Source organism: Eublepharis macularius, chromosome 8, assembly GCF_028583425.1.
Source record: "Eublepharis macularius isolate TG4126 chromosome 8, MPM_Emac_v1.0, whole genome shotgun sequence".
In the NCBI taxonomy this organism is placed as follows: domain Eukaryota; kingdom Metazoa; phylum Chordata; class Lepidosauria; order Squamata; family Eublepharidae; genus Eublepharis; species Eublepharis macularius.
This window is the reverse complement of record NC_072797.1, coordinates 112506206-112532904: the sequence shown is the minus strand read 5'-3', so window position 1 is coordinate 112532904 and position 26699 is coordinate 112506206. Positions and strand designations below refer to the sequence as shown.

Here is a 26699-nt window from a genome sequence, read left to right as displayed (position 1 = left end):
TGCGGTTCATAAGAATAAATGTCCTCATTCCAAAGGGATAAAGGCTGTAATGTGGAAAGAGATCAACCTATAATACTGAATCTGTTATTTCACAAATACAGAATATTCAAAGGATAGCCAGCTGTTCTTGCAAGTGGAAATTAATGGGGGGAAGTGACTATTGGATCTGCACGGGAAATCCACAGGCAAACAGAATCCAGTGTCACTCCAAAATTCATCTTTTCAAGAATGATACCAGATGGGGCTGCTATTATGTTTGCATGCCAAAGCAGGCTTAATCCATATAAATTAAAGATATACATTGAAAGCAGGGATTTCTCCGCACAGACAAACGTATTGCAGATTTAAAGGCCAATTTTCTCATGAAAGTCAAAACTAAACACAATCTGGAAAATGCACATTAAGTGCATAATTACTGTACATATAGGGCACTTAAACCCATTTCATTCAAAGGTCAACAAACGGCAAGCACATAGTTTGAGGAATGCATATTGTGTAATGACAGCTATTTTTAGGTAGTATGAGTTTAACTATATTTTCCACATGCTTGAGGAAAGGGATATAAAAAAGGGGAGTGTTCCAAAAAATGCACCAAATAAAGATCTCTTGTAAACGAATAATTCCTGGTCTTCCAAGGACTGTTTAGAAAGTGTTATCTCTATATTGCTCACACCTGAAACATGACAGTGGCTGAATCCACACACCCGCGGAGTGTCCCGGCGTTGCGCTAAATGTTCGCTAAACACCCGGAAGTGTAGCATCTTTCTAGCATGAATCGCAACGCCGGGATGCTCCACGGGCGTGTGGATTCAGCCAGTGAGTTGCCTTACTGGTTTGAAATAGATTGATAAGCTTCAATTCTGTGGCGGTCCAGAAAGGAAAAACAAACAAACAAGAAAGCAAATTAGATTACAGAGAATGATTTCAGTTTTTCTATTTGCAGCAACATCTGTTGTTCGAGGCAAAGGGATTCTGAACTGAACACTAAAAAATACGGAGCAAGTGAAACTGGCCAACTCCAGCATCCTCAGCCAAATTTTGAAAAGAAAATATAACTTGACAGGAAAAGATGATGACAAAAGGGAGTGTGCAAACAGTCAGCGAGGAGGCCAAGTGAAACAGAAAACCTTGGCTCAAAGTTGTGGTGAAAACCACTCAAGGACTCCATAGGTCACACCAGGAAGGGTCAATGATCCAATATTGCCTGCCCAACCCTCTTAGTAACTTCTTATTATTAGGCAGAACAGCATGAAATCCATGGCATTCAAACAGATAACATTTTACATTTTATTTTTAAAGCAAAAAAATACAGTGACCCAAGAATTAAGAAATGGATCAAAATAAAAACATTTCGAGATAAGACTCATATTCTCTGTCTCTCCTCGTCCTTGCCCTCACATGTGCATATGCGCCCTCATGCGCACGCTCACACACTCGCACACACATGCACACACACAAATGTATTGTGTTTTCTAGAAGTTGTACCTATACAGTAGGGATTAGCAATGGCATGATGTCACTTCAGGGAAAAAAACTGGACGTGATATCATGCCTCTTGAGGAACCTCAGTTTTACCATAGAGTTTCTGGTGATTCCTAGACAGGTTTGATATCACTACCAGATTTTCCCCAGAAGCAGCATCATGCCATCAGCCCAACAGTGTTTTTTTAATTTTTTTCCCTCCAGCTGTTGCTCCAAGCAGCAGCAGGGAGAGTAAGTTGCTAGTGGGAGGTCTTCCACCATAGTGGGTAGGGTTGCCAGCTCTAAGTTGGGAAATTCCTGGAGATCTGGGGGGTGAAACCTGAAGAAACCTGGAGAAAGGAGTTTGGGGAGGGAAAGTACCTTGGCATGGCATAATTCCATACAGGCCACCCCCAAAAGTAGCCATTTTCTCCAGGGCCGATTCCAGATGGCCCCCTGCCTCGCGAAACGTCGCGCGTCGTCGCGCAGAAAACGCGAAATATCGTGTTTTCTCGCGCGAGTTTTGCGCGACGTTGCGCAAAACTCGCGCGGGGAAAACGCGATATTTCATGTTTTCTGCACGACGACGCGCGACGTTTCGCGAGGCAGGGGGCCATCTGGAATCGGCCCAGGTGAACTGATCTCTGTGGCCTGGATACCAGTTGTAATTCTGGGAGATCTCCAGCCATGACTTGGAGGCTGGCAACCCTAATAGTGGGAGATCTTGCAATTCTTCTGTACAACCAGGTGTATTCATTTATATTTTCAGTTCAAGTGAAATGCCTTAAATCATGTTTTACATATGAACAACTGTAAAATGGAAGCTGTGGAACAGCAGTTATGGCAAAAGCACAATGCATCTGTTCGTGTGAGTAGCCAGCTGAACTGAAAAATGTTATGTACAAAGTAAACAAATACAAAGGAACAATGCAGGGACTGACATCAGTGAGAACCAATACTCACATCCTACTGCAGATCATGGATTTTTTCATATTATTAGGACAACCTTCTATTGCGTAAATTGTGTCTACTCATGAAGATCAACTTGTTCTGAAACATTTTATTTTACAATATTTGACTTGTAGAGACCCCTCAGCAACTCCCAAATCCTCCAATAAAGGGTATTTGTAATATAACAAGAGCTACGTGTGCCTGTACGGTAAGAGCATGGCCCCCTTAAGCAAAGAGAAATAAGACAAGAATGTTATGTTAATTAGGGCAGGGCCTGATCATGGTTCCACAAAGTTAGATCTGGAAAGGAAAAGAGGGGGGGGGGGGAACAAAACTAAAAATTAACCTGGCAAAAGACATAACTGGTCCTGTGCAGAAACTAGGGACATGGCTGAGGTTAATTTTCTCTCTTGCCATATGTATTTCATCCCCCTTCTGGCAATTAGGTCTCCACCCTGATCAGCAGTTTGAACAGGATTTCCTAGAGGAAAAGGTGATGCTAACTGATGATGACCTATAAACTGAGCTTCAATGATTTACCAGATAAGCCTTCCTTCTTTTTTTAATATATGAGAACTCCATGCTTTGTTGTTTTGCCAGAAAGAGTGACAACCATCATGGAGAGAATCTCTCAACAAATGTTTAGCCTTTCAGTTGACGTTATCACCTAAGAGTCCTGGGAATTCCTCCAGCCCCACACCTTTCTTTCTTACACATTTTTGAAAGCATCTATTTTAATTTTTTCACCCAGATCAGAAGTAAAATAATTTGAACTTGACGGTGAAGTCTGACAAGAAGTAAAAGCACAATTCAAACAGCTACTGTTTTTGAGTAATTCTCAGATCACATGATCCATGTTGGGCTGGTAGCTGCACCACCAAGGCTCCAGCTACCTACAGCAATAGCTGCATCTCTGTGCAGCACAGCAGAGATGAAGTCAGAAATTACAACCACCAAGAAACTGCTAAAGTGATACAAGGAACTACCATTAACAAAGTATGCATTCGGCCCCTGTCACTCACTACAGAGGGCTGGCAGCTACCCAGTCCAGCAGGGATAATGTGATACAAGCAAGGGTCATTTCGTAGAAAAAGAACTGGAGGAACTCATTAGCATAACTCAATAGCATATGCCACACCCCTTGACATCACCAGAAATATGTCATTAGTATAACTGATTTGCATGTGCCACACCCCCTGACATCACCTATCTTGGCTGTTTTGGACCCAATCCTGGCCTTTCAGGGCCAAAATTGGGCCCAATATGGCAAAAGGGGCTGAAAATGGCCAGAAAAGGGCCCAAAATGGTCAGGATTGGGCCGCTGCTGAGCAAGAGAGTGATCCACCACCCATAAGAGGCCCAATCCGGGCTGTTTCGGCCCCAAACCAGGCCAAAATGGGCCTAAAATGGCCGAGAGTCAGGAGAGCAGGGCCACTTGACATGTGACCTCTTTGGGGAACTAACAGAACTGCGTTCCTGCACGTTCCACCTCAAAATGAGCCCTGGATACAAGGAGTCATTCCACTAATTTCACTAGAGTGCATTTTATACAATAAATAATGTCAAAAAGATGAAAACCAGTTAGCCGAGTCTCATGGTTATGTAGGCCACACTAACTTCAACTTGAACCTTTCTGTAACTATATCTCTATTTTCCCTGAAAACTTTCAGAAGAGGATGAAGAGGAGCCTTCTGCATACTCAGAAACCATTTTTTTCTCCAACAGGTACAGTATGTGGCACTGTTATCTCAGGGTTCAGAACACAAGTAAGGAAGGATACCTCATGTGTTTCCGGTAAGGCCTTCCCATCTCAAAGTGATGCTAAAAATATAAATTTACTGTAACAAATTATACACCCAATGCCATCTTTGGAGCAAAGAAGCATTGATAGATTTTGTTTCGCAAGCAATGATGAAAAAGCATTTTGAAAGCATTGCAAAATGGGATGGAAAAATGACATGTCACAATACATTTTTGTTTCTGAGCACCAGTTTGAGGTTTCTCCTTGTGGTTTTTTCCCCCTTTTGGCATCATCTGCTCCCCCAGCAGGAACTTCTGGAAACTCATTCCATTGTAGTGAATTTCTCAGTCTCTGCATCTGGGGAACCTGCCACATCTCAAACCCATAGGTTGTATAGAGAGCCAGTCCACCAGCTAACTACTTCCCTGGCAGCAAAGCAATGTCTCTGAGAACAGGCAGAGAGATACATTTGAGTGATTTCAGGAGAAAGGGTTCTTACATGCCAGTGGGTAAAGCGAGAACAGAACTGTTGTTCCAAAATAAGAGAAAAGTTGTGAAGCAGTAAATAATTCCTAATTACAGCTGCCAAGTTCCCTGGAGGCTAAAGCAGGGTGCAGGGGGCTGGGGGCAGTGGGGAAATGCTGTTATTTTTTGGCATTTTTCAGCTGTAGGCTGTGTTGAGGCTCAATTCATTAAAAATAGCCAGTTTGGAGACTTTTTGAATTGGGCTGCACCACAATCTGCACCTCCCCTGTCACGCCAGAAAATAGTGTCATTTTCCGGAGCGATAGGGGAGCGTGGGAAGGTGTGCATGCTTCTCCCCCTGGTGCCTTTCCCGCCACCAGCCAGGTGAGCTGTCCAGGAGGGCGGCAGGTGAAGGCGGGGAATCCTCCATCCTGAAAAGGAGGCTGGCAAGCCTATTCCTAATGAAACTAGGGTTATCATCTCCAGGTTGCAAAACTCCCAGAGATTTGGGGTACAGCCTGGAGATGGAGAAGCTTGAAGAGGTGAGGGATTTCAGCATGGTGTAATACCATAACGTCTACCTTCCAAAGCAGCCATTTTTTCCAGAACTGATTTCTGCAGTCTGGAGATCAGGTATAAATCAGGGAGATATCCAGGTCCCATTGGTTCAGAAGATTTTAAAGATCAAAATCCAGTTGAAGCCAGAGACATTCAGGACAGTCAGTTGGAAAGAAGTTTGGGAATTTTATTTTTATATATGATCATGGTAGCAAGAGTACTGTATGCACAAAAATGGAAAACTCCGATATTGCCTACAATGGAGGAATGGTGGATAAAAGTTTTGCAGTTTGCGTCAATGGCAAAATTCACTGATTAGAGAAAAGACATTATCTATATTTTTGGCTGAATGGAAACTGTTTATAGACTTTTTACATGGAATAGATAACAATGATTTGATGATATCTGGATTTATGGATTAAGAATCATGAACAACAGAAAAAAGAGGGCTGTTATGTTTAACACTGAATAAGTAAGACTTTGAAACAAATATATATTTGTCGTGGAGAAAATCAGAACTCAACTTGTAGTTTTGTTTTTTTCTTTTCTTTCTCTTTTTCCTATTATTAGTTGCATGTCCTGTTTGTTTTTTCATGTTTATATGTACTGTTAGTGTTTTTTTTTAGATTGTTGTGTTTTTTCTTATCTTTTATGCTTACTGTTTATTGTTCAAATAAAAAATTTACAGTCAGGGAGATCTCCTGGTCCCATAACTCTAGATGCAACAGTCTATGGGTTGGATCCAGACTAAATCTTCACCTGTCTTCCCCCTCACACCTCAGTCCACTGATCACAAAGTGCTGCTCCCAGGGGATACAGACCCTGAGAAACAACATGACCAGGAGGGGCAGGTTAAAGGTGAGAAGGAGGAATCAGTGGAAATCACCAGTTGAGCCTGGATCCCACCCACTGTTGGCTCACAATGGTCCTACTTTGCATTCTTTAGATAAGAAAAGCCCTGCTAGATCAGTGGTTCAACCAACACCCCATTCCACACAGCAGCCTACCAAATGCACTGAAGGACCTACAAACTGGGTAGGGTACTAACGTTGCTTCCCAGCACTGGTCTTTAGGTTTACTCCTGGTTGTGGAAGTTCCCTTTGGTCCCTTTTAATTCAATTCAAAAATGTTATTGCATTTGCTCAGAAGCCGTAGCAAATAACTCAAATCAACACAGTAATTAATAAACAAATAAAATACATACATGCCCAAATCCTAAATAAATTTTCCAAGGTTTAAAATACTATATAGGAACATGTAATATCAATTTAAAACCAAACTGATAGCATGCTGCAGATTTAACAATAAAATGCATCATCCTGGTATCAAAATAATTACAAATACTGAATAATGAACATGATATCAAATACTGGAAGACTCGGAACTAGGGTTGTCAGCCTCAGGTAGTGGCTGGAGATCTCCCGGAATTACAACTGGTCTCCAGGCCACAGAGATAAGTTCACCAGGAGAAAATGGCTACTTTGGGGGGTGGACTCTACGGAATTATGCCATGCCAAGGTCCTTTCTCTCCCCAAACCCCACTTTCTCCAGGTTTCTCCAGGTTTCACCCCCCAGATCTCCAGAAAGTTCCCAACTTGGAGCTGGCAACCCTACTCGGAGCGGTACCATTAATCTAATAGCCAGCTGTACTTATGGCTGTTTTTTTTAACTTTGTCTTCATAATAAAGGCAGTGACAGTAATGGAATGTGCCAACAAGTCATAGCTGACTCATGACCCTGCTGGGGTTTTCAAAGCAAGAGACTATGGTTTGCCATTGCCTACTTCTGCAACCCTGGTCTTCCCAGGAGGTCTCCCAACCAATAACTAACCAAGGGTGACCATGCTTAGGTTCTGAGATCTGACAATAGTCAGCTAGTCCATTTCATTAGGACACAGGCCTATGGGATAAGTCCCTGAGCACACCTTCAAACTTTTACAAACAAGCCATTCCGTATATGACTGAACTAGGTTGCACAGGTCCAACTTAACCCTTTTCCTGCCAGTTCCCTTCTTTAGAACTGTCATAATTCTGCCAGAAAATGCAGAAGGGCTGATCTCATGCAAGCTTCGATGCCTCCTATGGATTTCCAACATAAGTAGAACTGGACTGGGAGAATTTGAAGCCTCACTTGGCAAATTGGAACTCTGAGTTTGCATCCCACTGCACAGTGATCAATCAGATCATGTAGCAGTGCTGGGATCATTTAGGTATGTTTCCAAAAGCCAGAATTTGCACTTACGTGGCAGAAAAGCCACACAGCTCTATACCAGACCTGAACAGCTCAAGCAATGGGACTAATCAGGACAGCTGGCATCTGCCTCTTAGAAAATAAATTAATTGCATTTATACGATTGCTAAGCTCAACAAAAATGTTTAGAAGCAGGGCAAGTATTCTTTGAATAGCTTCAAAGCGGACACACATTCTCCTTTTACTTAATGCTCTGGAAGCCATCACACAGAAAATGAAAAGGCATAATATATCATGAAAATTCCACACTGGTAGAGAAATATTTAGCTTTGGTTTGTGGGTTGGTCTGTTCTATAGTGTTCGGCTGGAGTGCCAGTTCTTAATTTATCAAACAAACAAAACCAAAATCTAGCATCATTCTTTATTTGTTATAGAATTATGCACAGCACATAGAACTCTGCAATATGACACATCTCTGTAACATGATCAACTGCACAAAGCCAGAAAACATAGGGATAAAATACAGATAGTTCATCTTCTTGTCAGATTTAAAACTGTCATACATTTAGGTTTCATTCAAAATCCCCAAAGTTTGGGTGGGTTTCTTTCCTTTTCAGTTTTAAAACACTTGCCCAGCACACACACACACACACACACACACACACACACACACACACACACACACACACACACACACACACACACACACACACACACACACACTTGCCCCACAAAATCATAATTTTTAACACCCTTTTACTTTTGTAATTGTATGCAGACCACAAGAAATGGGGAGGAGTTGCCCATTTACTGCAGTGCTAATTCAAGGTCAAATTTTTACTATTTAGAATATATTGTTACTGGCTAACAGAATCTGAGCACATAATACTCTTTCCTCAATCTATGAACAGGCAAAAGTTCACTTTTCATTTCATAAATCAAAATAAGTTGGCTCAATATGGAAGAGAGCAAAAAATCTTCGTTAAAGACAACTCTAATTACTGAGTGCATCCCCTTAAACAGAACCTGCTCCTTTCTGAATATGGATGCAAATGCCAGAGAAAACCGAAGATGTGTGCCGAAGAAGCTGTGGAGATATCCCTTACTTATAGCATTCCCCCCATGCTTGGTTTTGCACAAGAGGCCACTGCAAACATACTGTGTAACATGTGCATAATGTTTAACATGGCAGTAGTAGTGGTAGAGAAAGTGCTGATGGGCTTCAGAAAGGCAGCAGGAGGCAGAAGACAGAGGTTGGAGCAGACACAGTTCTATCAGCCTCCTTCAGGGCTACTTTGGTCTTAACTGAAACTGTATACTGGACCCTAAGGACCAATAGAGTTCACGCACTTGCTTATCAGTCCAGTATAATCCAACTCCATAACCACCTTGATCAAATAACAAAAACAACCACAACAGTTTGCTGATATACCACCCTTCTGGACAGATTAGAGCAGTGAACAATCAGAGCAGTGAACACTCAGAGCAGCGAACAAAGTCAGTGCTATTATTATCCCTACAATACAGCTGGGGCTGAGAGAGTACCTTACCCAAGGCCACCTGCAACGTTCATGGTGCTGGTGAGAGTTGAACCAGCAGAGCGCTGGCTGAGAGTCCAGTCACTTAACCACTATGCCACAGCAGCTCCCACTGGCAGGGAGAATGACAGGAGGCAACATTCAGTCTTTCCTGACACTCCCTCCTTTTACAGTCCTTCCCTGGACAGCTGTAACACTTATGGATGCAATGGTAAAAAGTCCCAGGCTACGGGCCTTATTACTGGACCATCACCACCTGCTGCCAGCATGCTTCACAGCCTTCATGATGATTGTTCCACTCCTCGGTTCTATTTTATACTGTGGGAAAAAGAATCCTTCTATCTTGGCAACGATGAATAACACCAATGAGAAATGCTGGTTTACAAGAACACAAATTTGGCTAACCACCTAAGGAACCAGCAAACCACTGGCTTTCCAGGCAGGGAGATAAAACAAAGATATAGTTGCCCAACAGACTTCATGGATCACTCAGTCTTTTTTCTTCCCATAAACACTCCACTTACACATCTACATAGTAACAATGCAACAATTCCGCTTCCATATCTCTGACACTTGGACTAGGGGTGCCAGTAATCCTACTATGGCAGGAGGCCTTCTGCTGGCAGCCCTTAGTACCTGTTGCTGCAGTGGGGAAAAAGTTGGCATCACGTGCACTGCAATGTCACTTTGGGGGAAAACTGGAAGTGACATACAGTAGCCCTAGGAATCACCAGAAACTCTATGGTTTTGCCATAGAATTTCCAGCAATTTCTAGAGCTGCCTTACATCACTTCTAGGTTTTCCCCAGAAGGGCCATTGTGGTTCACATGCTACTGTCCCTCATGTCCTCACCCCCAATCTCCTGCTAGGTGCCAAACACAGCTTGGCAACCTAGCCCAGATTCAGTTCTAATCTGAGAAGTGCATGGATTTGACTTGGTACTTCCTCACATCACAATACATTATAATATCAGGCCTAGAAAATTACTTCAGGAGGGTATTCTTTATTAAATTCTCCTCATGGTACATAAACCATGTGCAGAATGAAAGAATTTTTATTACAACTCTGTACCTTCAATAGGCAAGATATGAGAAATGTGTTTTAGCAATTAAGCTAAAATCTTATTAACTCCACTCACCCATGAGTAACTATTGACATGCATAGCCAAGAGAGTCCATGCTTTGTTCATGTTCCCCCACCTCCAATTTACAGAAGATGGTTCAATTTATACATATGTTCTTTGCATAAGCTTACTTAATTCTCAACTTCATATTCTTAAGATAATTTATTAAAGTCAGAAATATATGGGAGAAGGAAGGATATGGATAAGGGTCTGTCCAGAGCATTAGAGTGGAAAATAGACTTTACCCATAGTGATTCATTCTAATCTCTACTTTTGGGCAGTATCCACACATAGGAGATAGGATACAGTTAGGTTGTTTGGCAATGCTTTACCACAAATAAAGAAGTGTTCAGAAATTGTTTGCTTCATTGTTAGCAATGAAGGGGGAAAGACATCTTTAAAAAAAATATTTACAGAACGGCAGGCTCTCTCTCACTTTGCAATCTCTGTCTGGACATAGTGTTGGATATTGCTTCTTCAAGTCTGAGCTTTCAAGGTCTGAAGTATCGGCTTGCAAATCTATTTGGCAGGGAGACATATTGGCCCCTTGTTTTAAGAAGCAGGAGGCAATACTTGACCATTCATACATTTACTCAGGACGGAGTCAATGTCCTAGTCAGGTATTAGAACAAATGCACTGATCTGTGTGCCTCCTTTGTCAGAGGCATGGACAATTGGTAAATATCAATGACTGTCTCTGTTGTAGTTTCCTGTCTGGAAGTCCTGATCCCCCTTTCTAATATTCAGGAAGGCTTTGGCCTTTTTAGGAAGGCCTCTGAAATTCTGAAAAGTTGATAAAAATTTGTTTTAATCCAGTACAGTTTGTTGGGTGTGTTTGGATTTGTTGCAAGTTAGATGGGATCGGATGATATTTTTGAATGATTGTTACTGGATTGTGTTAAAGGTTTTTGTTATAAGGTGTGTCTACTCAGAAGTGTGTGTGTGTGTATGTGTAAAGTGCCATCAAGTCACAAATGACTTATGGCAACACCAGCAAGAGGCTTTCAAGACAAGTGGAAAGCAGAGGTAGTTTGCCATTGCCTTCCTCGGCAGTCTTCCTTGGTGGTCTCCCATTCAGGTACTACTGACTCTGCTTAGCTTCTGAGATCTGAAGAAATTGGGCTATATCATACTGCCTTCCCTCTCCTACTCAGAAGTAAGTCCCACTTCATTCAATGAGGATAACTCCTAGGTAAGCATACATATGATTGCAGCCAAAGGTATACATGTTAGTAGACAGCCAGATAAATACAGCAAGCTTCTATGAGGCAGACCTTTCTGTATCCTGCTGCTCTGCGATGTAAAAACATAATGTCTCTCATCATATTGCCTTGGTTATCTTTTATATCCTTATAAGATAAAGGAAATCTTCCGTAAAAGTAGTTGCCAATTTCTTATGTACAGCTTAATATGTTATTGCCTATGCAGGCAGGCTGACAGACTCAAATGTGAATATCTGTTCTGATTTTATAGCTCCCATGTTACTAAATGATTTAGGGTGCTAAACCTATAGGTTTATCTCTGGGCCAGTAACATGGGAGTGTAAAGGATTACCACTATGAATGAGTGAGTTGAGTGGTTTCATTTTCCAGTAGCTGGCAGTGTACTGTTCAGACTTAGGTAAGAACTACAGAAGCCTTTCACATTTTTACTACAAGCATATTTTAGAATTGTGTGTCAGGCTGTCAAACCTGCTGGATGGTTGCCTGACTAGAACATGACCTTTCCTCTTCTAAGTTCAAAACGTAAGCACAATTCAAGAAACCCACTGCTCTTGATGCTGTTATCTGGGACTGACAGACTGCATTCTTGCTCTATAGAGTCAAAAGCATTTAACTACTTACTTGCTGCTCAGGCAGCGTCTCAGGGAGTAAGAAGCACCTCCCCCACAAGTACGAGAACATTCACTCCATGAACCCCAGGCATCCCAGAGGGTATCTCGATCCTCCTCCGATCGAGCAATTCGAGAACTCTAGAATAGGAAGAAATAAAAAAGTTAATGCTAATAAAATACTTTCAAAAGTAGCCATCTTATTTCTGTTCTTCCCCATTACTTCACATCTGTTCACACCCAGTACCCCCCCCAATCCAAAATCTGACACCAAGAAAGCAAATTCTACAAACAAATTTAAGTGAACAAATATGATTTAGGCAGATCTGTACATCAATGTGTTGAGTTGTATCCTACACACCATGCTTAAATTCTTCCAGATCACTTCAGAAAACTGAAGTATTTCTAAAAAAGTGTGTTGAAACCTGGAAAAACTAGAATTGAAAACTGTATGAGTGTATGAAAAATAGTTAAGAGTGTCTCTGTGTGTATGCTCAAGGTGTTGCTATTTACTTATAAAAGCTTCCAGAACTGTCATAGACTGTTCTGATATGTTAGGGAGAATGACTTCCTTGTTAATTCCTAAACAACATCGGGTGGTTGCCTAAATTCCTAAGAAAGCAATCCTAGCAAAGTACTAAGAGAGGTTGGACAGAGAAGAAAGATTGGTCATGTTTGGGATAGGGGTGTACAATTTGGGCTTGGTATCCCTTTAAAAATACCAAATTTTACCTGATTTGGTAAAATTCGGTATTACCGAATTTAAAGAAGCATACTGAATCAGATGCAATATTAATGAACTCAGGTTTACTTAATTAATTTAGTTTAATTCAGTAAACTTTGGTAATCATGACTCGGCTGTTCCTTTGCTATTCCCTTACTAAGGAACAGCAAAGAAGCACTCTTTCCTCCTTTTAAAATCATTTTTTAACCAGAAGGGAGGGGGAAGAAAGGGAGAGTGAGTGGCCAATCCTTACAGGAATTCTCCTTCTCTGGCCAATTGGTCTCTCTAAAAGGAGAGTGCCTTTTTTAAACTGTCCTGCAAGGAGTTAAATAGGCAAGCTTGCCTCAGAGCTGTCTCCTTTTTGCTCTGGACTGGAGATTGAGAGACACTGCCTGCTTACTGCCTACAGTGTAGGAAACACTGCCTGTTTGTGCTCTCTCTCTGTGGTCTGGCCTGATGCCCAGTGAGTGGATTCTTGCTGCACTTGGAGGACTTCTGCTGCACCTGAAGGACTTCTGCAGCCTAGTTTGAGAGTTGTAGTCTCACTGGGTTTTTTCTGTCTTTGGGGGGAGGGAGTTGGCCTGGTGTCTTGGAGGAATACAGTTGGGGGGAAGGGAAAAGGGTTTGTTTTTTTTACTTTGCATTTTTTACTGTGTGGGAGGGTGTTTTGGTTGGGCTTTTATGGGGGGAGACTTTGGCTTCTGGCTTTTGAACTTGGCTATTTACTGTTAATTTTGCTGTTTGTTCTTTGGGAGGGTTTTTTTGTTTCTTTGTTTTATCCTGTTGTGGGTGATTAGTTGTTTAGTGTTTTATAGTTCCTGTTAATTTTATTAAGTTCTTTTGTTCTTCTGGGGTGGGCTTGGGGCTGTTTTCCCCTCTTGTGGGTGTTTTCTTTGTTGCTGTACACTTTTGCTGGTTACTCTTTGAGGGAACAACAAACCAGGGCTCAAAACAGTCAAGACCAAAGTATAATTCAATTTTACGTATTATAAAGTGCAAAAGTGCTACAATTTCATATATACATACAAGGAATTATACAATACAATTCAAAGGTGCATAAATACAGCATCCAATTATTAATCAATGTAGAAAAAATACAAATCTTCAGTTGTCCGGAAAAAGTCCAACAATTAAAGTGCAAATGCTACAATTAATAAGGAGAAATCGGTAGGTGGGAGATTGTGCCAACGAGATTATACAATAACAGTCCATGAAGTCAAATATATACAGAAAAAATGCCGACGGGGATTTGCAGGCAAATATCATTAACCCGTTTCATGAGTACCACTCCTCACTTCCTCCTGGGCGTGAAACATTTCGGACTGGACATAAGTATGTAGTAAGCACAAGAACAAACTCTCCCACCATTCCTCCAAAAGCGTAATTCACGGAGTTTGTTCTTGTGCTTACTACATACTTATGTCCAGTCCGAAATGTTTCACGCCCAGGAGGAAGTGAGGAGTGGTACTCACGAAACGGGTTAATGATATTTGCCTGCAAATCCCCGTCGGCGTTTTTTCTGTATATATTTGACTTCATGGACTGTTATTGTATAATCTCGTTGGCACAATCTCCCACCTACCGATTTCTCCTTATTAATTGTAGCATTTGCACTTTAATTGTTGGACTTTTTCCGGACAACTGAAGATTTGTATTTTTTCTACATTGATTAATAATTGGACGCTGTATTTATGCACCTTTGAATTGTATTGTATAATTCCTTGTATGTATATATGAAATTGTAGCACTTTTGCACTTTATAATACGTAAAATTGAATTATACTTTGGTCTTGACTGTTTTGAGCCCTGGTTTGTTGTTCCCTATATCTGTGTACCAGGGTTGCCCTTAGTAGCTTTGTACTCTTTGAGGGAGGCTGTTTTCCTCTGTTGTTGGGACTTGCTCTTTATTTACAGAAGCTTGCTTGGTGTTTTTTGCTGTGTTCTCTTTTCTGTTGGCACAAAAGTTTGGTTTGGTGTTCAATTATTGTTGGTTGTTCTTCTTCTGGGGAGGTATTTGTAGGGAGATTTGGTTCAGTTTGTTAACTTAAATTACTTAGTGGTGTTTGGGTGTACTTTGGGTATTCACAGAGGGGTGTAACTTTAAAAAAATGTTTTTAAGATAGACTAGTTATAGGTCTTGTAAAGCAAAACTTAATTGGTAGCTTTTAGGGACCAAAGAGAATCCCCCCCTTTAATAGGCTTGTGTAGGAATTAAGAAGCATCCAGGTTCTACTCAAATTCTATAGATAAATAGGCCGCCAATTAGTGACATATAACTAGGTTTTCCCTGCCCTCCTCTGGCTCCCTTGGAGCAAGCCAGACACATTAGTCCTGTGAATAACATTGTCGCACCATACCATGAGTGTGCCCCAGGATGCCCATTCCCTGCCTTTTCTGCCCACTGGCCATCTCAGTGGTGACCAGTTTAAGAAAAAAAGGTTGTTCATTCTCTGTTGGTGGACTACAAGAGCAGATCTCAGTCAGGAGCTGTTTCAAGAGGGCCATGACTTTAAAGACACTGAGCCAAGGTCTAACCAATATTACTCCTTAATTGGAAGGTGGAAGAGGAGGGAAGGACCCTGGAAAAGACATTCAGAGTTGCTCATACAAACAAAAATTGATCATCATAATCACATAAATATTCCAATATTCAGTAGAAAATTCCCATTGGTTACTACTTTTTAGGGGCAGAGTGCTATCTTTTTATTCTCTATGATGGAATCCCTTGTATTGGAAAACAGAACAAGTTCAGCTTTATACTAGAGATAACTGAGATGGCTCAATTAGGCCTGTACCTCCTTGGTGCCACTCACAATTCCTGGTTGAGCTAGTGTTTCTTAGTGACCAACCACAGCATTTTCTGGGTAAGGCTCTGAAGTGGTTTGTAAGCAAGGTAACTGTAGGTGGTAGTAGTTCTATGGGGTCCCTCCCTTTGAAAGAGGGGGATGCTAATTCCCTTCCCCTGAGGTGAACAGTTTGCCCCTATTCCTTGAAAACCAACATGACTTCATCTTCATGTTAGTTGGATGGCATGAAAAGGGTTCCACTTCTGCTCTTTAAAAAGGACATATTGACCCCCTGGTCATGGGCCCTCAGACCCAATTTGTGAAACACTGCTCTGGGGAATAAATCTTGAGGTGATTCTATGTTATGAGACAAGAAAAGTAAGAGGACAGAGGAGTGGCACTTCCTTGAACACCAGATCTGAAGATGTGTGGTGGTAGAGTGCTTAGAATGTTGGACTAGTCCAAAATTGGGAGACCAATTTTTGATTCTCCAGTCTGTCATGGAAGAATACTGGGTTACCTTGGGCCAGTCTCTAATCCCAACCTACTTCATGGATTTGTTGTTGAAGATAATATTGAAACAGTGACAATAATGTTGTAAGCTGCTCTGGAGAGAGAAACAGTATAAGCATCTAAATAAATAAATAAGTACTCATTCTTTATCATTGTAAAGAGATTTCCTTTGTCTATCTGAATAATGTTGCTACTGACTTCTAAAGAGCTTCTCACGTGATCCTTTGTTCTTAAAAAATGCCCCTACTACTGTAGACAAAACAGTAATAAGACTACAAGACACAATATGTTGAAATATATTCCTAAAAGATACATAAGAGTGATGGATAAGTAAACATCAAAACTGCTACTTAGAAGAAGTGAGCTGCACTCCACAGTCACCAGCTACTGGCAAAGTAATCACTGAATTCTCTTGGCGTTATAAACTGTTGGGGGTAGTGAGATGAGGTAAAAATGTGAGATAGAAAAAAAATGTTATCTTGGTAGAATATGTGAAAACTGCTCTTGTAGTATTTGAAGTCTGACAAAATATTTCAGTGGTGAATGCAGTTATTCAGAGTTTTGGGGGATGGGGAGAAAAGGTTGATTGCAGTCTATGACTTCAAATCATTTGGCAGATATCTTTTCAGGAAAGCCTTTGAACTTATCACAAACCCAAATCCTCAACATCTACCAACAGCTGGCCACTGTGCCTGGGGCCCATTCTCTTTAAAGATTTTTTTTTTAAATCAAGTAGGCCCTACCAATGTGACTGCTGAGAGTCTTTAACATTAGAGCTGACAGTTGTTTATACTGCAAATGAAAGAACCCAGAGGAGTTTTTATGTTAGCAATGGTGAGGGAACATGTAAATAGAGGCTGTTGTATTTTTTTCTTTCATAATGTACTGTAATGATGCTGAGCGTTACCAATATTCCTCAGTGGTGCTACTAACTGAGGCAAAGTTATATGAACTGCTTTTAGCAAAACATAGTTCGGTTGCAAAGTGTTAATTCACTTTACTGTTTCAGTACCTAGTACCTTTTTCTTTCTTTCTTCTTTTTTTTACTTTATTAAGTTTAAAAAAAAAGTGACAATCCCAAACCAACACCAGTGTATATACAAACTTCTCCTTTGTCCTAGTACTTTTTTTCACACCCTTCCTCAAAGGTGCTCAAGAGGTACACACACAGTTCTACTTCTCACCTTTTACTCTCACAAAAATCCCGTGAGGTAGGCTGAATTGATAGACTGATGGCCCAGCAGACTTGATGGCACAGTGGACATTTGAACCTAGAATTCTCAAGTCTTAAACTGACACTCCAGCCACTAGAATTACACTGACTCTCCACAGATGTCATGCTAGAATAATAGCAAAGCTGAGGTACCCAAATTACAGTACCAAAGTAGCATGGCAGATGCTCCCTCACTGTTTCTTCCCATGCCACCATAGTGGGGTTTCGAACTCCTGAAATTAGGAGCCAATCACATGGGCCCTTCCTGCCCTTATACTCTGTCCATAGCAAAGCAGCCACTGGAATAGCTACATCTTGAGCTGCATCCTTGGATCTTTAATATCCTCTGCATAATGAGAGTTACAAGTGCTAGATCAGATAGCATATGGAATCTTGGCATCATTGCAGGTAAATATTCTAAGCCAAAAGACTGAAAACACGACTAAACGTCTAATTTTGGCAGGATTACACTCATCAATTTCCCCAAGAAAGACTTGGGGCTAATCAAGATCTTCAAAATACTGAACCAAGGACAACATTTGGAGGCGAGCTAAGAGCAAGTTCCTCTTGTTGTACAGTACCAGTAATTCTTTTCTGCACTATGTTGTTGCATTCACAAGGGCAGGGAGTTAACATGAATTAAACAGAAAAGTTCTAGTCTGGGGAGTACAGCAATGATGGGCACAACAATCAAAATTAAGCCAGTTTTTGGATCTACTGATTTTGAGAGCCAGTGTGGTGTAGCGGTTAGAATGTCAGACTAGAGGCTGAGAGACTCAGGTTGAATCCCCGCTCTGCCATGGAAGCTTATTGGGGGACATTGTGCCAGTCACACACACTCAGCCTAACCTACCTCACAGGGGAGGATAACAATGGATCCCCACTGTGGGGAGAAAAGTAGTTTATAAATCAAGTTAAAAAAAATCAAAAATTGCTAAGCACATGCATAAGGCTATAAACCCTAACGAATTCAACTGAAAGTTCTGCTAAGTAAGAATGCACAGAATTTCATTCTGAATCAATAGGAATGGCCCGACAAGTTATCGAAATCAGAAGACATCTAAAAAGCTAAGCTTGGCACTTCAGATGTACAGCGTAGATTTGTTTAATCTCTTTCCTGTTATTTGTACAGAAGATTTGTATGCCACCTTTGCAGAAAGCTGCTTGAGATGGCTAACAATATTAAAATACATTCAAATAATAAAAGGATACAACAACAGTAACCCCTAGAAATAAAACCATTGGAGCATACAGTCATAAAATCACTGGACAGAAAAAGCAGTATGAAACAGCATAAAAGCAGACTAAACATACTATGCATACTATAGAAACCACCTATAAAAGAAGCACAAGACACTAGCCATAAAAGCAACTATCAGTCCATAAAAGAAAAAAAAAGAACTAAAAGGAAAGGATACAATTTCAACTACTACTTCACTGAAAAATCTGAGTACAGAGAAATGCCTGAATGACAGCAGATAGTTGCAGGTGAGCCTCAGGGAGGAAAAAAAAACAAGGTGAGGTGCCATCACCAAGAAAGCCCTGTCTCTAGTTGCCACAAGCCTCACCACAGCAGGCAGATAGGATGGAAGCCACAAGTAGCAATATAGACAGTATGGGAGAAGATTGTTTAGGGCTAATAAACAAGCACTAATACTTTGCATTATGGCCAGAAACAAATAAGCACAGCCAGTGCAAACTTCCACTGTACAGCAAAATTCATCTTGGAGATTCGGACAGTTTGAAGATGGCATTGTGGATGCTTACAAAGCCCCAAGTTGTATAGTTTCCTGAAAATACACCAAAAACATTTTTTTATGATTGCAAACAGAAGAGTTGAATGGCAAGGGTCAGGTGTAGAACTGAAGTGCAGGCTTCACAAAACCTGGGTCTAGTGACATGATATTCCTGACATTTTCAAAGTGGCATACCAGCAGCATTCTTGTGGCTGCTACTCATTCCCCTTAAAAAGCCCTGAAGGGCACTTCTTTAAAAAAAATTTATAAAAGTAACTACAGCAATGACTTGTTTGGGAAATGAACTCAGCAGAGAGGCCTTTGAATTCACCTTCCGAAGCTTCCATAGGGGAATGGATCTCAGTAGTCTGGTGATCAGCTGTTAATTCCAGGAGAACTCCAGCCCCCACCTGAAGGTTGGCAACCCTGTAAACTAGTGAGGTAACCACCAAATAATAGGCATCTCTGACATCCACTGCATACCTAAGCAGCCAGCAGGCAAACATCCTTCATCCTCATTTCAAGAGAATCTCTTGCGGCCCATACCAGTTTAGTAGTTCAGGAGGAAAAGCCAAATGACAGATTTCATACTCACACAGTGAGATCAGTGGACTTAGACCAGTAGTGTAGTGTGTGTGTGTGGGGGGGGGAGAGGGGTAGCTGCCCCTGGCGCAAACATCTTAGGGGTGCAAAACTTCTCAAGCCCCGCTTCTACCCTACCCGGGCAACTGAGGCGAGTCGTTGGTACCTGTCAGGGAGACCCATTCCTCAAAACGATCCAGCCTCCCCTCCCCAAGTGGCCACTCATGCTGGATCTCTGCACTTCAGCGCCAAACAGCTGCACATGCGCCCTCCTCCTCGCTGCAGCCTTCTCATGGGACACACTCCTGTTGGCTAGAGGGCCAGCTGGGCCAGAAGCATGCTGGGACATGTAGTCCCACGGGCACTATGATTGAGAGTGCTCAGCAGCAGTGATGGATGCCAGTGGACACCTCACTGCAGGGGAAGGAGTCGAGAAGGCCGAGGGGAAACGCTGCAGCTCTTTGCCCAGCAGAAGCTGGAGTAAAAATTGGTGGAAGGAAAATTAACAGTCTGAGATATGCAGATGGCACCATGTTACTGGCAAAAAATAGTGAAGACTTGAAACAACTACTGATGAAGGTTAAAGGAGAAAGCATCAAAGCAGGATTACATCTGAACATCATGAAGACAAAAGTAATGACTACTGAGGAGTTACATAATTTTAAAGTTGACAATGAGGAAACTGAAATTGTCCAAGATTTTCTACTCCTTTGCTTAATTATCAACTAACAAGGACACTGCAATGAGGAAATCAGAAGAAGATTGAGACTTGGAAGAGCAGCTGTGAGGGACCTAGGTAAGATCCTTAAAGATAAAGATGTCTCTCTGGGAACCAAGATCAAGATAATCCAAATAATGTTATTCCTCGTTACAATGTATAGATGTGAAAGTTGGACAGTGAGGAAAGCTGATAGGAAGAAAATTGATTCATTTGGAATGTGGTGCTGGAGGAGAGTTCTGCCGATGCCATGGACAGCCAAAAAGACAAGTAAGTGGGTACTAGATCAAATCAAGCCGGAATTCTCCCTAGAAGCTAAAATGACAAAACTGAAGCTATTGTACTTTGGTCACATTATGAGAAGACAAAGTTCTCTGGAAAAGTCAATAATGCTAGGGAAAGTAGAAGGCAGTAGGAGAAGAGGAAGACCTAAAACGCGATGGCTTGACTCAATAAAAAAGCGAGTTTGCAAGATCTGAGCAAGTCTGTTAATGATAGGACATTCTGGAGATCTTTCATTCACAGTGTTGCCATAGGTTGGAGGCGACTTGATGGCACATATGGTAGATATAAGACGCTTGTGCACCTGTCCACAAAATCTAACATCAAATAAAGGCTGGAAAGTGGAGTTAGGCTTTTACTTACCACAAGTGATTCTTTTCCAAGACCACCCCACCCCCTGGAAAAAGTAGAGATATGCACTTAATATGTCTTTTTTTTGCATTTGGTTCATTTCCATTTGATTCAGAGTCTTTACAATTGGGACTAAAGATACAGATTTTTTCCTGTTTTTACTTCCATTTGGTTTCAACAGATAACATATTTCTGGACTTTGTTTTCCATACAACTGGACAGGGTTGGTACCACTTAGTCCCAAGAACTTTGCCATGCCAAATGTCTTACAGATATCAGAGATTGTTTCTATTTTTATTTGTGTGTGTATAAATAAATAAATAAATAAATAAATAAATAAATAAATAAATAAATAAATAAATAAATAAATAAATAAATAAATAAATAAATAAATAAATAAATAAAATGTTGGCTTGCAGCACAGATACTCGGGGTGTTACAAGATTGCATATGAGGTTTTCTCCTTACTGAGGCCCCAGCATGAGAATGTGTGTACTTATTTTTAATACTGGCAAAGGGAGCTATACCCTAATCTCACTGCATTCTGTTCAGTATTTTCCCCCAGCTGCACTGATGTCTGGGATTGAAGTTGGGATGGGATAAAAATACTGCAATCAACCAGCTGAATACAGCAAGGAAAAACATGGCTAAGCATCCCTTTGCCTACTTGCCTGCATCTCTAAAAATATAGCAAGACAACCAATGCATTCTGCATAGTAGTATTGTATGAATCCTATTGTGGTTGTATGCCATTCTTTCTCCCTGCTTCCCCAGAACTTCCTTACAGAAAATTACATTTTCCATTGTATTCACTTAATGTATAGTCCATTTTTCTCCCCTATTGGGATCCAAAGTGGCTTACAACATTAGCCCCTTCTCCATTTTATTCTCATAATGACCCAGTGATATAGGTTAGGCTCTAATCCTTGGCAGAGAAGGGATTGGAACCTGGGTCTCTCAGACCCTGATTCCATACCCTAACAACTACACTACACTTTTCAGCATCCTCTGTTTCTAGTTCCAGACATTCCAAACCATGAATTCAGCAAACTATCTTCTGGGTAAGGCACAGAGAGTATTGACAGGTGAAACATTACAAAACACTGCAACAAGATCCAATTGAAAAGTGCAAGGATATTGGTACTGAAAATGGGCTCAATTATTGCTAGTAGGGCTAGTAACCAAAAACAAAACAGACAATGGATTCCCACTAATGTATAATTTTTAAAGTGGAGGGAGGAGGGTCAGCAATAGGATTCCCCAAGGGATCAGTGCTATTTAATGTATTCACAGATGACTTGGAACTAGGGGTGAATAATGAAGCAGCAAAGTTCATGAATGATACTACATTGTTCAGGATGGTGAAAAGGAAGGTGGATTGTGAGATGCTCAAAAAGATCTTTGAAATCCAGGCGAATGGGTAGCAACGATGTCAGGTGAAATTCCGTGTAAGTAAATGCAATGTGATGCACATCACGATTGCAAAGGTCCTCATTTCACACATATGCTAATAATGGAGCCTGAAAATCTTGAATTGGTAGTGGTGGGTGGCTCACTTAAAATTCTGACTCAGCGTTCAGTAAGGAAAAGTCCATCTTAAGGATTATCATGGAGACTGCAAATGGCCAGCAGAGGAATGCCTGTATACAAGTCCCAGATGTGGCCTCATCTGAAATACTATGAACAGTTTTGATCACGGCATATCAAAAAGAAGATCTGGGAATGTGCAGAAAAGAGCCAAAATTAACACAAGGCTGAAGCATCTACGGCTTTTTAGCATAGAAAAATAGTAAAGGCAGAGAAAGTGGAGAGTTTTTATCCCTATTCTGTAATACTAGAACATGGGTCACCTAATGAAACTCACTGCCAGTAGACTGAAGATAGACAAAAGGAACTATTACTTCACACAACACATAGATAACTTGTGAAATTCATTGCCACAAAACGTGGAGGATTTAAAAGATGGTTGGACAGGTTTATGAGAGGTAGGTCAATCATTGGCTATTAGCTGAATAAGAGCCAAGCTACAAGTGACATTTTTCACGTGAAGGACACTTGATCGTTTTCGCAAGTTTTTCTGGGAACTGAAGTCCCTCTCCCCCACCCCTTTTCCTTCTGTTCCTTCCCCTCTCTGTTAGAACTGCTGCCTGAAGAGCCAGAGAAAGCCTGCGGCAACAGCAGCTTTTGCAAATCATTCCTCCAGTCACAAGCCTGCTCTCAATGATCTTTGGGGGTGGGCAGCTGCAACTTTCTCCCTTCCCTGGGCGTCCTGCTCAGCTTCACCAACATGTCAGCTTTCTCTAGAGCAGCTCCCTGGGAGCAAGACAATTTGCAAAAGCTGCTGCTGCCGGTGGCTTTCTCTGGCTCTTCAGACAGCGATTCTAACAGAGAGGGGAAGGAACAGAAGGAAAAGGGGCGGGGGAGAGGGACTTCAGTTCCCAGAAAAACTTGCGAAAATGATCAAGTGTCCTTCACGTGAAAAATGTCACTTGTAGCTTGGCTCTAAGACTCCCAGATCCAGAGGGAGGGTTCCAGGCTTTAGTTGCCAGATGCTGGGACACAGTCGGTAGGTAAGAGCTGTTCGCCGTTTCCACACACATTGAATAATGCACTTTCAGTGCACTTTAGTTATCGTTCAGAAGTAGATTTTGTGTTTCACACATGAAAACCCAGTTCCAAATGATCACTAAAGAGCATTGAAAGTGCATTATCCAACATGTGTGGAAGCAGCCATTGTCTACAGGATCTGCTTGTGGTCTTTCCTATGGCATCTGATTGACCACTGTTGGAAAGAGGATGCTGGACCAGATGGACCACTGATCTGATCCAACTCTTATATCCCTATGCAATATATCCAGTGCATTTAACTGCATCCAATTTCTGGAGTTTCCCCTTCGGATAATATTCCATTCTGGAAAGTTACTGAACTCCTATAGAGATGGTACACTACATGTGAAACAGATGTAAGGTCTTCTCCTTCTCCCTTTCCCCGTGCCAAGGTAGCTGTCTTATGATCCGTTTCTAATTCATATGGTTAACTGAATCTCATTTAAACCACTGAAACTTGCAACATTTCACTGCTTGGCTTTGATCCAGAAGGCTGTAGGAAAAAAACTATACTGTATTAATATATTCTAACATAAGAATAAAAGGTCCATCCACTCCATTTATTACACTCATTAGACACACTAAATTCAATTTTCCCTTATCTTTATTAAAATGCCACACGACTTAATTTTGAATCAACCTTGTAATTTCTGTGATAAAGGCAGTGCTTAAAGGAAACAAGATAAGTGATCACATTTTGACCATAGCCAATCCCAACAGCTGCAAAAGATCACCCACACTGTGGGTTCACAGATGTGTGCACACCATCCTACAGAAGCAACTTTTTAAGCATTTCCATGTTTAACAAGAATCGTCTGACATGTACTGCTCTCAGAGGTCATTTCAGTAACTTTCTTAATAGATGTGATAGTAGAGAGTACCATCAAGTCATAGCTGACTTGTGATGACCCCTAGTGGGGGAGATGGTGTTTTGCCATTGCCTGCCTCTGCAACCCATAGTCTTTGCTGGAGGTCTCCCATTCAATTACTAACCAAGGCCGACCCTGCATAGCTTCTGAGATCTGACCACCCAAGTTTGCTGTCTCTGGAGCAAGAAGAACCATTCAGTGGGGGGACAAAGAGGGCTTCTGAGCAGGGAGAAGGGGGAGGGGAATGGGAGTCCACCTGAGGGTGAAGACTTGGACTCGCACAGAGGGTGCTGTGAGTGGGAGTGGAATTTCTACACAGGCTGCCCTTCAGGAGGTTGTTTCTTCAAGGTTGATGGCACTGCTAAGAAAAGGAAACAGGGGGAGGGCTCAGGAGGTGCTCACTCGTGTGGTGGCAGAGATGTTTGCCCTGGACGGATTGCCTTTGTCCATTGTGGAGAGTGTGGACTTTCAGCAGGTGCTGTGTCATGTAGCCTCCTGGTATACCATGCCCTCGCAGCAGACAATTGGCTGGCAAGTCTTGCCATCCATCTACCGCTCTGTGGTAGAGCTGGTCCATGATGAGCTGTCCACAGCATGAGGGTGAACAGTGCACTTCATGGCAGACCTGTGGAGCATCTGTCAGCATGGCTACCTCGCCCTCACTGATCACTGGTGGCAACCAAAGGACCTGCAGACCCCCAGGGTAAAATCAGGGCCCCAGGAGGAGGGGACAGCCCTGCTCCCAGGCTACAGAATGGTTCTGTTCCAGGTGCAGGGGATGGATGAGAACCTTACAGGGGGGAAGAACATTGCCACCGCAATCAAGACTGGACTGAGGGAGTGGGCACCCATGGGTGATGTTGTCCATGGCTACATGGTCACGTTCTCTGGTAGAACCATGGTGGAAGCCATGGATGTCACATCCCTTGAGGGCACTGGCTGCCTGGCACACAAGCTGCATCTGGTTGAGAATGATGCTCATGGGCTGGGTTGGAACATCAATCCCACCTGGGACCGGGGAACGTTGGACATGCATGACTTGTATGACAGCTTCCAGCTTCTGTCTGGCTACTTTTCAGCAACATTCATTCTTCCTGCCAGCTGCAGAAGAGGTGGGGGAGGAGGGGGATCCCAAGCACCAGCTCTTCAAAGACATGCCCACCCATTGGAACTCCACCTACATCATGATGGCTCATCTATTGGAGCAAAGAAATGTGGTGCAGAATATCATGTCCTCTGTGTCCATTGTGCAGGGGGAGAGGAGTTCAGCATTAGCTCCATGGACTGGCTAGCTGTCTCCCAAATGGTCTGTGTCCTGAAGCCATTTCAGGAGACCACCGACCTCCTTTGCTCCTACATAGCCAGCCTGGGGCAAGCCATCCCCCTGATTCTTGGGCTGGACCAGGCACTGGCCAAAGAACTGGACCAGGAGGAAGCCCTTTTCCCCAGGGTCAGGGCGAAGTGAGGAGGTTGCAGGCAGGTGTGGCTACCCACTTGCATTCTCTCTGCCAAGAGGGGGTGTACAGACTGGCCTGCATGTGTGCCCCCTGTATAAAGGGCAGCATTGCCATGCACAATGCTGAGCTCCAGCTATGGCCACAGGACTTCCACAGAGAAATGTGCAGTTTCCAGGCAAAACAATCTGGCCAGAGGGAAGAAGGCATAGAAGAGGGACTGTTAGCAGTGGTGGTAGAGAAGGCCAATCAGCCCAGCGCCCCAGGCCATGACATCCCACCCAACAACCCCCCTACTGGTCCTCGGTGGTAATCTGGGCGGTTGGCAGCATCAGGGAGCACACACATATACTTGCGGAGGATTTGGCGGAAGTGATGGTGCACGAGTACCTTGCAGAGCCCCACTAGCCCCTTGACTCTGATCCCCTGGAGTACTGGGCACACAAAGCTGACATCTGGCTTGATGTGTCATCTGTGGCCATGAACTTCCTCTCCCCCCCCCACCTGTGTCCAGAGCGAGCGGGCATTTTCCCACCTGGGAGACCTGCTCAGTGCCCACCGCTCTTGCCTGGCCATGGCTCTGATGGATCAATCGGCCTTTATAAAGTTCAACCTCCCCCTGCTGGGCTACCCCTCACTGCACCTCGGGGGTGGAAATCCAGGTTCCCCCACACTGGAAGTTAACCTTGCCCCCCCAACACACATCAACAGCTATCTGGGGGTATCATGGCTCTGACCCCACCCTAGCATCTGTGCCACTGCCAGGCTTAGGGACTCCTCGTTATGGAATGCAATGCTGTTCCCCCAAGGTCTGCTTCTCCCCAGGATTAACCTCACCTCATGGATCGCCTTTCTTTTCCTGTCCAAGAATATCCTGTCTCCCCAAAAAACATCTTCTCCTTCCCCCCAAAATTAACCTCCTCTCATAGACTGTCTCTGTTCTCTCCTTGAAAAGAAGATTCCTGTGTCACCAAGAACATCTCCTTGACTGGGGAAGGGAGCCAAG

General features: G+C 42.5%; 1 protein-coding gene across 1 annotated transcript in view; it reads right to left on the bottom strand.

Moving 5' to 3' along the window:
- Positions 1–26699, bottom strand: part of ADAMTSL1 (ADAMTS like 1) — a 361881-nt gene that overhangs the window by 305188 nt on the left and 29994 nt on the right. Inside the window, exon 2 of the mRNA XM_054986918.1 lies at positions 11872–11999. Within this exon, the coding sequence (XP_054842893.1) occupies positions 11872–11999 (128 nt within the window). The remainder of the gene's footprint in view (positions 1–11871; positions 12000–26699) is intronic.